The sequence below is a fragment of the Crocuta crocuta genome, unplaced genomic scaffold (genome assembly GCF_008692635.1).
Source record: "Crocuta crocuta isolate KB4526 unplaced genomic scaffold, BGI_CrCroc_1.0 scaffold147, whole genome shotgun sequence".
Taxonomy (NCBI): domain Eukaryota; kingdom Metazoa; phylum Chordata; class Mammalia; order Carnivora; family Hyaenidae; genus Crocuta; species Crocuta crocuta.
In genome coordinates, this window is record NW_027532594.1 from 5,262,935 (window position 1) to 5,274,112 (window position 11,178).

At 35.3% G+C, this 11,178-nt stretch overlaps 1 protein-coding gene and 1 pseudogene across 5 annotated transcripts in view; one reads left to right on the plus strand and one right to left on the minus strand.

Annotated features, from left to right (window-relative positions):
* CEP57L1 (centrosomal protein 57 like 1) overlaps positions 1-11,178 on the plus strand; it is a 96,857-nt gene that overhangs the window by 56,751 nt on the left and 28,928 nt on the right. For 3 of the 5 annotated variants that reach the window (XR_013339008.1, XR_013339007.1, XR_013339006.1), the window contains exons 6-11: positions 1,390-1,467; positions 1,934-2,020; positions 5,952-6,029; positions 6,146-6,390; positions 7,552-7,696; positions 9,733-11,047. Coding sequence is in view for 2 of the 5 variants with exons in the window: in XM_077779993.1 (XP_077636119.1) it covers positions 1,390-1,467; positions 1,934-2,020; positions 5,952-6,029; positions 6,146-6,390; positions 7,552-7,696; positions 9,733-9,951 (852 nt within the window). In the remaining 3 variants the exon portion in view is untranslated. Of the gene's footprint in view, positions 1-1,389; positions 1,468-1,933; positions 2,021-5,951; positions 6,030-6,145; positions 6,391-7,551; positions 7,697-9,732; positions 11,137-11,178 lie in introns of those variants that run through there. The other 2 variants (XM_077779993.1, XM_077779994.1) reach the window with 2 other exon arrangements.
* On the minus strand, positions 2,243-3,846 carry LOC144244665 (ubiquitin-conjugating enzyme E2 D3 pseudogene; annotated as a pseudogene).

Consider the following 11,178-nt stretch of genomic DNA (forward strand, 5'->3'; position numbering starts at 1 on the left):
CTATTACAGATAATGGTGCTATAAACATAGGGGTGCGTATATCCCTTTGAATTAGTATTTTTTTATTCTTTAGTTAGATACCTAGTAATGCAATTGCTGGGTAGTTCAATTTTTAGCTTTTTTTTTTAATGATTATTTTTGAGAGAGAAAGAGACAGACTGCAAGCTGGGGAGGGACAGAGAGTGAGGGAGACACAGAATCTGAAGCAGGCTCCAGGCTCTGAGCAATCCGCACAGAACCCAGTGNCAACAAATGTATTCCTTAATCCCTATCACCTATTTAACCCATCCCTCCATTGATCTCTCTTCCAGTAACCATCATTTTGTTCTCTATACTTAAGAGTCTATTTTTTTTTAATTTTTAAAGTTTATTTATTTATTTANCCAGGCTCTGAGCAATCCGCACAGAACCCAGTGTGTGGCTCAAACCCATGAACTGAGAGATCATGACCTGAGCCAGAGTCAGATGCTTAAGTGACTAGGCCACCCAGGCGCCCTTATATTTAAGTTTTGAGGAAACTCCATACTGTTTTCCAGAGTGGTTCCACTGGTTTGCATTCCTACCAATAGTGCAAGATGGTTCCCCTTTCTCTACATCCTCGCCAACACCTGTTGTTTCTTGGGTGTTGATTTTAGCCATTCTGACAGGTGTGAGGTGATATCTCATTGTAGTTTTGATTTGCATTTCCCTGATGATCAGTGATATTGAACATCTTTTCATGTGTCTGTGGTCATCTGGATGTCTCCTTTGGAAGAATGTCTATTCATGTCATAATCCCATTTTTAATTGGATTATTCATTTTTGTGATGTTGAGTTTTATAAGTTCTTTGTATATTTTGGATACTAACCCTTTATCAGATATATCATTGGCAAATACCTTATCTCATTCTGTAGGTTGCCTTTTAGTTTTGTTGATTGTTTCACTTCACTGGACAAAAGCTTTTTATTTTGATACATTCCATATATTATATTTATGTCTTCCTATCCATTCCCTCCACCAACAACTGCATCCTTATAATATGCACACAGTAGAAATTTACTGTGATTTGTCTTATGTTTTGAATGAAACACTGAGACCCAAGCTGTAATTGTCTGACTTTCTAGACCTCAAAAGTTTCATCATTACAGTCTTGTTGCTAGAAGTTAATAATGTCTTTGCATGTGCATTCTTTGCTTTCCCTTTGTTCTTCTTTTATGTAACAGCAGGTAAAGCATCGGAAGGAAGCCAGGAAAAATCTTGGCATCTTTTGCCATTTATTTTTCTTTCTTTCTGCTTTAATTTGCTGAACTATTAAGAACCAAGACTCCAAAGACTCTGTTTGGAAAAAGAACAAAGGATATTTGACTCTAGTTTTTATATAACAACCCGTTTTTTTTGTTCTTTTGCAGGACAAGATTAAACATTTAGAAGAAAAACTTAAGGAAGAAGAACATCAGCGTAAGCTATTTCAAGACAAAGCATCTGAAGTAAATAGAGCATTATATTATTTACCAAAATAAACCACACAGTATTTATCATACTTTGTTTTTATTATCTGAAGCCTATAATTTCTGCTTCCTTGCTTGTTAGTTTTGTCTCTTTTTGCTACACTAATGAAATTCTTAGTAAGTCAGCCAGTATATTTATATACTTAGATGCACCGCCAAAAGCGGTCTTGTAGTCTTTTGAAATTTTGACATATATATATGTATATATATATATATGAANATTGTTTTCTGTTTGATTGATACATATGTATTAAGTAACGCAGTCTCTTATAAATAGAAAATGCTTGTAATTACCTATAGACTTAGTAGCTTTCACATACAAAAAAATAGTCTTTGGCATTTTCTTCCTCAAAAAGGAAGAAACTGAGATCTGATTTCTTATTATAATGTCTTTGAAGACCTTATTAAAAATCATTTTTATAAAGCTCATTCTTTAATATTATAGCTTCAAACTGGACTTGAAATGAGTAGAATTTTAATGTCATCAGTATCAAATCAAAAACGCTCCAAGGAGAAGAAGAAATCTTCAAAGGTAGGCATACACTTTATTCTTATTTGCTAATGTTTATTTCTTTACTCTTTTAATATTTATATCTATCCATTTCCAAAAATTTTGAAGAGATTTATAATAAAAAGGCATGCAATAATGCTATGAAATGTGGCTTAAAACATGGGTTGAGTGATTTTAGGTTTGAGGATAGAAAATTCTTATAAAACCTAAGTTACAGAAAGTATCAGTAGTTGAGCACAAAACCTAGGTCCGAGCTTGCTGGACAATCAACAAAAAGAAGCATATAATGGTCAGTATATCTTTCATTGTGAAATAACAATAAGCATTCCAATTTTTTAGAAAGACAGACATTTTCCTAGTACTAAGCTTTTTTTTTTTCAGTTTGTACAATTTTATTGAAGAAAAATAAATCAGTTACTAGCAAAGCTATTAGTTGATTACTCATCCATTGACAACTTGTATCATTTATTCAATGCTGTATTAAATGGTATATTTGAAGATAGATTAACTAATAGCTCCAAGTCTCCTAACAATTTAAATGAAAATTTTAAAATGTTTGAGACCCCCATTTTGGAATACAAAGTTTATTTGTCTTCCAGTTTCCTTTGTCTGTAGAATAAGAACATGTCATTCCTTTATTAACATGCATAAAATACATCACATTTTCTGTTATGCTGATGCCATAAATTAATACCAATTCTCCAGTCACATAAAGGTTCTTCTTTAATGTTTATTTATTTTTGAGAGAGAGAGAAAGAGGCAGAGTGCAAGTAAGAGAGGGACAGAGAGGGAGACACAAAATCCTTAGCAGGCTCCAGGCTCCCAGCTGTCAGCACAGACCCCAATGCAGGGCTTGAATACAGGAACCATGAGATCATGACCTGAACCGAAGTTGGACCCCTAACCAACTGATCCACCCAGGCAACCCCCCACCAAGTCACATAGTTTTGAACATAAAGTATCTCTAACAGGAGAAGGCTTTAAAAAAGAATTGATACTTGAATAATGCTGCTTCCTTTGATGTGACAAGCAAGCATCCATCTCCCTCCCCTCAGGTGATTTCTTCAGTGTGTTAGAGCACTGAGGGATGGTTTTAGTCCCATAACCAAGTTAGAGTGAAGACATAGGCCATATAGTACCCATGTTCCTTTTTTTAAAAAAATTCTGAATTTTGGGCAACTGTTTCCTAATAACTATAGTTTCTAAAAGCAGTTGTCCCAAACTGGAAGAACTTTAAGTCTTTGTCAGATTAGCGTGTAAATGAATGGAGGGAGATAAACAATAACATTTTAAAAGATGCAGTCTGATAAGAGAGTAACCAGGTAAGAAAATCAAAAAAGGAATAGTAATTTAAAGTTTATTCCAGCTATAATGCAGGCTATTCTGACTTTAAAGGAGCATCTCATGGCATACTTCTGAGTCCATTTCCAAGATACTCTGTTGTACTCTCTCTGTTTTGTAGATCCATGCAATCTCTGCCACTAGGGTGTCATCTGGGTCTGGATCATATAACAGTGAGCAAATAGATAAAGCAACTTTAAAACTAATTAAAGCAGGCTATCACTGTGATCTTAGAATATCAAGGCAAATGCTACCATTACTATAATATTTAATAAATATTGATTGATAAATTATTGTTGCAAATGCAACCTTAGATGGCTTCAAGGAGTAGTCTATAGGAAAATGAATTGTCAAAAAGAATACACTGCCTCAATATGGGCTATTAGTAGGTCCCATAATTGTCACTTGCTAACGAAACATATCTTCTCAACTGGACTTGCAAAACATTATGCTAGAGGGCCATGGGGCAAATCACTAAGGTTATTATTAATCCATTTCAGTACCATAACCTGCACTTGTTTTCTGGTCCTTAACTTTCTCAGGGGGTGCTCAAAGGCTGGACCAAACTCTTGATTATCTAGGCACAGGGAAGGATTGTCTCTTTGTCTCACGCTGGCTCTGCCAGACGTAGGCACAGAGGGGCCAGGGCTTCCTGCAAGCTGCCCCTAGTACTAGACTCAGAGAAATGTATTCTGTAATACTTCATGAGAGAGGCACTAAATGATACAACACATGATAAGAACACAATAGATTCCGGAAACAGTTTTATATAATTTAAGGTCAATAGACCCCATTTGTTAGAATGACAGTAATAATTGTCTATCAGTTCAGATCTTGGGAACACAGAAACTCCTTAGATCGGAAAAGTAGTAATTATACACAGTTGAAAATTAAATACTATCAATAAATACAATGTCAAATCAGTGATGACAACTCTGCTGGTGGAAATAAATCCCAATCTAAGCAAGGCCTTTAAGAATTATAAGTGGCCACCCGAAAAACAAACAACCCAGTGAAGAAATGGGCAGAAGATATGAACAGACACTTCTCCAAAGAGGACATCCAGATGGCTAACAGACATATGAAACGATGCTCAGCATCCCTCCTCATCAGGGAAATACAAATCAAAACCACACTTAGATACCACCTCACGCCAGCCAGAGTGGCTAAAATTTAGCAAAAGAGGACTCTAGATGCTGGCGAGGATGTGGAGAAACGGGCACCCTCCTACACTGTTGGTGGGAATGTAAACTGGTACAGCCCCTCTGGAAAACAGTGTGGAGGTTCCTCAGGAAACTAACAATAGAACTCCCCTATGACCCAGCAATAGCACTGCTAGGAATTTACCCTAGGGATATAGGAGTGCTGATGCATAGGAGCACATGGACCCCAATGTTCATAGCAGCACTCTCCACAATAGCCAAAACATGGAAAGAGCCTAAGTGTCCATCAACGGACAAATGGATCAAGAAGATGTGGTTTATCTATATGATGGAATACTACATGGCAATGAGAAAGAATGAAATCTGGCCATGTGTAGCAACATGGATGGACCTTGAGGGTGTTATGCTGAGCGAAATAAGTCAGGCAGAGAAGGACAGCTACCATATGTTTGCACATATAGGAGGATTAGGAGGAACTTAACGGAGGACCATGGGGGAGAAGAAAGGGGGAAATAGTTGGGGAGAGGGAGAGAGTTGCCTCTCTCATGGAGAGGCAAACCATGAGAGACTCTTGAATGCTGAGAACAAACTGAGGACTGATGGGTGTGGGAGGGGGGAGATGGCCATGGAGGAAAGCACTTGTGGGGATGAGCACTGGGTGTTATATGGAAACCAACTTGACAATAAACCATTTGTAAAAAAAAAAAAAAAAAAGAATTCTAAGTGGCATTGTTCTTAGGACTGAGAAGAAAAAAGAAATCTACATATCTTACTACTTCTTCTGATAAAGAGTAAAAATACTTACATACTCATTTGGCCCAGTTCATCCTGCTTTGCTATCAGTGATTAAGCTGTAGTTCATCTGTAACATGAAATACTACACAGAAATAAAAGGAATGTGTAATGTCCTGGATCTGTTGAAGGAGATTTGGATTTTTTTCAGTTTTTGACTATCACAAATAAAGCTGTTATGAACATTTATGTATAGATTTTTGTGTGAATGTAGGTTTTAATTTTTCTGGGATAAATATCCAAGAGCATAATTGCCAGGTCATATGAGAAGTACGTGCTTAGTTTTACAAGAAATTTCCAAATTATTTTCCAAAGTGGCTATATTATTTTCTATTCCTACAAATGTTACATGAGTGATCTGGCTTTTCTATGTCTTTGCCAGCGTTTGTTGTTGTCACTGTTCTCCATTTTGGCCATCCTGTTAGGCGTATAGTGGTATTTCATTGTAACTTGCATTTTCTTAATGGCTAATGATGTTGCAGATCTTTTCATGTGTTTATTTGCGATCCATATGACCTTTTCAGTGAAATGCCTATACATATTTTTTGCTTCTGTTCTAATCAGATTGTTTACTGTTGAGTTTTGAGACTTCTTCATATCATAAATGTCTTTTAAAACAAATTTTTGTTTCCTTTTTTTCCTTTGTTAATATTTAGAAAACTAAATGTTTAAAGAGAGGATCACGTCAGCAAACTTATTCAAAGTTTGAATCACTGCCTAATATGGCTGAGAAGGTGAGAGGGGAAAAATTGAAGATACTTGTTCAGACACACTCCTGCTTTGTTGTAAGTGCTATTTAAATGCCATTAGTCATTTGAAATTGTTCTCAGCTATTTCTTTTCCCCTGAAGTCTGCCAGTGCAGGATGTTCTGTGAATAGAAGTATGCAAAGCCTCCTGCAGATGATGCAGCGTTATGGGCCCCATATCCTTCAGAAACCTACTGAAGTTACCGAGCCTAGATGTCTCTACGAGCCTTCTAGAACAACTGCCCAGTGTAAAGCTGAACATTCTGACTCAAAAAATTCCCTTTCTATTTGTGACAATTTGTCCGAACTTTTGATGGCAATGCAGGATGAGCTGGGCCAAATGAGTATGTAAGTATTTTTACTCTTTGTCAGAAGAAATAGCAAAATATGTAGATATCTTTTTTATTCTCAGTCTTAAAAACAATGTCACTTATGAATTCTTAAAGGCCTTGCTTAGATCAGGATTTATTTCTATCTGCAGAGTTGTTGTCACTGATTTCTCATTGTATTTACTGGTAGTATTTAAATTTTCAACTGTGTATAATTGCTACTTTTCCAATCTAAGGAGTTTCTGTAGTCCCAAGATCTGAACTGATAGACAATTATTACTGTCATTCTAACAAAGGGTATAGTGACCTTAAATTATAACTCACAAATGCTTTTATAATAAAGATTCTCCTGGGGCACCTGGGTGGCTTAGTTGGTTAAGCATCCGGCTTTTGCTTAGGTCATGATCTCGCGGTTAGATATCTCGCTTAGATTGAGCCCCACGTCGGGCTCTGTGCTGACTGCCAGCTCAGAGCCTGGAGCCTATTTTAGAGTCTGTATCTNAAAAAAAAAGAAAGATTCTCCTTTTTTTAAATAATCTTTTTAATTAAGCCACATTTCATTAGTCAGGTAGCAAAGCAATGTCTTGTTTTAAACTCTGACGGCTCTGCATTGTAACTTTTGAAACAAGATTCTGTATAGGATACATATTTTAAGCCCCAAGTTTAAATATGTATTCAACAAAAATCCCAGAAAATATGAGATTTGAGTAGCCAGCTAGTTGAACTAAGACCTCTGTAGAAGATATAACTAGTTCTCTTGACAGTATTTCTTTGACTGGGCTATCACCAAATCTAGGGATTTCTCAGGCAAATACTTTTATAGCTGGAATTCTTCCTAAACACCCTCTATTAAGAATTCCAGAGTTGGAACTAAAGAGAGTCCTTTAATGCTTTTAGCTAAGAATATCAGAATGTTTTATTACAAAACATTTGTATCAAAACTTTGGATTTTATTCTAAGGTTCTTTAAGACCCTAAGTCCAAGATATTTCTAAATTTATCTAATCTCAAACCACAAAATCCTTTTATATTTACTGTAGATAACCCTACATAAAGAGACTGTCTTTGAAGATTAATATTTAACTGGCAAAAATTTATGATTAAACAGAATATTGTTTAATTATATCAAAGACATTTAGTATAAACCTTAATAGTACTTGATATTTGCTTTTCTTTCATAGGGAGCATGAAGAATTACTGAATCAAATGAAGGAAACTGAAAGTCCTTCAGTCTGTGAAGACATAGAATGTGAACTAGAGCATTTAGTCAAGAAAATGGAAATTAAAGAAGAACAAATTTCCAAACTGATGAAGCATCAAGATAATGTAAGAAGGCTTTAGTTAAAGATTTTAATAAAAAGATAATATATCTGGAGTCAATGTTATATCTCTGTATGGTCTTTCAAATTTGAGGCCTGTATGTGTGGCTTAGTGAAAAGATGACAGAAATCACTTAGGCCTGTTATAGAGCCATCTGTCCCCTTGGAATAACAGGGCCTCCTACGTAACTCTCCAAGATAAGTGTAAAATAGGGGGAACAAGAATGTTTAGTTATGTATTCAAAAAATGGCCTTGGGAACATTTTGAGGGAGACCAAATTTGCCTTGCAGCCCTCCTGGTAACCCTTTTAACATTCTTTCCCTTTATTTCTCTCTCCCCTAATACCTTAATGAAGCCTCTTCTGTTGACAGGTCTCTATTTCAGTACGATACATAAACCTGGCTCCTCAAGAAGTACTCTAATGCTAAAACCATTGTTTCTACTTACCCGGAACAAGTTAGGCTGTGTTCCATTTCCTGGGGACCTGTGCTTCGATAGCTTTAGTGTGGTGGTAAGGGGGACTCTGTCTTTGCATGTGAATGTTTAATAGCTAAAAATGGCATAACAGTGTTAATATTTCAACAGAATAATCATGGAATATTGTAATATTTTATCCCAAGACAGTGATTCCATAGGTTGGATTGTTAGCGCTATTACCCTGCTGGAGCAGAAGGTGGAGGAAGTCTTTCCAGGAACCCTCAAATCACATCATGTAGCTATCTGCCTATATAGAATAGTCAGCATTCATATAAGTTGGTGATATATTAACCTCACAATTCAGCCTTCCCCGCTTTTATAGGAAAGTAACAAAGGATTCAGAATTTTACTGCTTTTATTCTTCTAAGAACAATAAAAAGAAAAAGAGGAAATGAAACATTTGAAGCAAATATTTTCACTTTACTAGCTTTTAAGGCTATAGTAAATAAGTTTTTTTGTATGATTGTATTAGGGTGAAGATTATATAACATACCCTTTCTTTGAATTTCTTAGGGGAAATTCGAAGGGAATAGAAAAATAGTCATATTTTTAACACACATAAATTTTGAAAAAGTATTATTTATGCTCTATAACAGTTATAGCAATATAAATTTTCAAGCATTTTATCATAATAAATGTAATCTCTGCAATTTAAATGGCCTTGGACAAATACCACATTTTTTTTTTTTAAGTTTATTTATTTTTGAGACAGATCATGAGCGGGGGAGGGGCAGAGAGAGAGAGGGAGACACAGAATCCAAAACAAGCTCCAGTGAGCTGCCAGCACAGAACCCAATGCAGGGCTCAAACCCACAAACCGCGAGATCATGACCTGAGCCAAAGTCGGACACTTAACCGACTGAGCCACCCAGGCACCCCACAGATACCACATTCTTAGCCAATGTCTGGATCAGCTCTACAAATTAGGGTCATGCATAAGTGAAATAGACTGAATAGTGGACTGGGTTTGACAGAAATGGGTTTTGGCTAGTTGATAGGTTTTGTTTTCATTTAATTCCACCAACTGTTACCAGATACCACCCAATGAGACTTTATTTTTTAGCTGGCATTCAGTAATACTTTAAATTGAGGAATACTTTTAAGTAAAATATGTATATACACATTCAACTCTATAAATTCAGTGTTCATTCCTGAAAGGTCCTTTTCTCTTATCTCTGTTCTCCAGTTTTTACTCATTTCATATCCCTTATATCTTTGTCTCAGCTTCTCATTGATCCTCTCAGTCAACATTGATCTTGTCCTACTTTCCCCTTCTCAAGTAAACACCTTTGTCCCTCCCAGAGTTGTCCTAGCCTGAATTATTCTCTACTTGTCACGTGTATGCTTTTCTTTCACTAACAAAAGCTATAAGCTTTTTGAGAGCAAGGATTGTTTTATTAATTATAGTTCTACCTCACTAGCATAGTGTTAGGCATATGATAAGAATTAAATAAAGACTTAGTGAACTTTTTAATTTCATGTAACCTTTAAACTGTCAATCCAAACCATTTTAGAGTATTTTTTTAATCTTTTTTACTAAAATGTTAGATTTTTTTTCTCTCCAGGTCCGTAAACTGCAGCAAAAAGTTCAAAACTCAAAGATAAGTGAAGCTTCAGGTATTCAGCAAGAAGATAACAACCCTAAAGGATCAAAGAACATAAAAAATAGCCCCAGAAAATGTTTACTAACTAACTCTCTTCAGAAGAACAGCAACTTTCATCCAGTACAAGTCCATAATCTTCAAATGAAATTGAGAAGAGATGATATCATGTGGGAACAATAATAACACAATAGTAAAGCTATCACCTTAAATGAACTCTTGCCAATGAGATCTTGAATTGTCTAAAGTGGTTTTAATATAATATACCTTAATGAAATTTTGAATTATGTTTCTAGTCTTTATAAAGTGTCAAGTTGTAGTAATTTTAAATTAATGCATAATGACCTCCTAAGAGTCCCAAATAATAAATGACTGTGCTTTTGTTTCTTATGGACTGAAATACCTAATCTCCATGTTTTAGACCATCATTCACTTTTCAGACCTCTTAAGCTAAATCTAAGAAATTATACTAGATTGATGGTATTTAAAATTGAGTTAAATCCAAGATACAAGTACCATTCCCCCTTTCATTTAGTAGGCTTATAACCTTAGGAACTAATATAAAATGAACAGTGTAAAGAAAGGTCTTTTACCTTTCCTGGTGCTTCTTCCCTATCTTATTTTATGAGCTATGAAATGTTTTTCTTTTTTGGAAATGGAAGAGCCCTGTAAAGAGGCCTTTAGTCCAAGTTTTTATGTGACAATTATAAATAGGAACTCATGGTTACTTAATTTTTAGATGACAATAACTCAACTGCAGAAGCCTTTTTCTGCAATTCCTGTTCTCTTTTACAAATCTAGTGCTGCTTTTTAACACCAGTGATTTATTTACCTTACTTCTTTATCAGTAAAACTTTTGGTGAGTTTTAGTCTTTGCATCATATATAATATTAATCAGTATCATATTGCGAATGTAAATTTCCAGGAAAACAAAATTGGGTGTTTTATTACCTTATCCAGTTACAATTCAGAGAAATATGATGCATTTTTATTTTTTATATTTTTAAGTAAATGATATCATAAGCAATGTCTTTGTATACATTCGCTTTATAATAAATTTATACTTGTTGAACCTATCTTTCCAGAAACCTATGGACACTAGTATAATTCCTGAACTTTTTTGAGTTTTTTTCACTGAAATCCTGTGGCAACTAGAGAATTGAAGTCATCAGCTGGAGTAGAAATAGAAGACTCACAGGAAAAGCATAATAGAAGGGAGGAACTCAGAAGCTAGGGTAGCAGTTTAAGAGATGGTGATTCCAAAGGATCAGAATTGGAGGTATATTTATCTACAGCTAGGGAATGATCAAGCTATAGGTATGAAAGAATTTTCAGGTTAAGATCTTGGGGAGCTAAGAAAAGCAATTATGTTAAAGACAGTCCTTTTAAGAAATTCCATAAAAGTGTGGG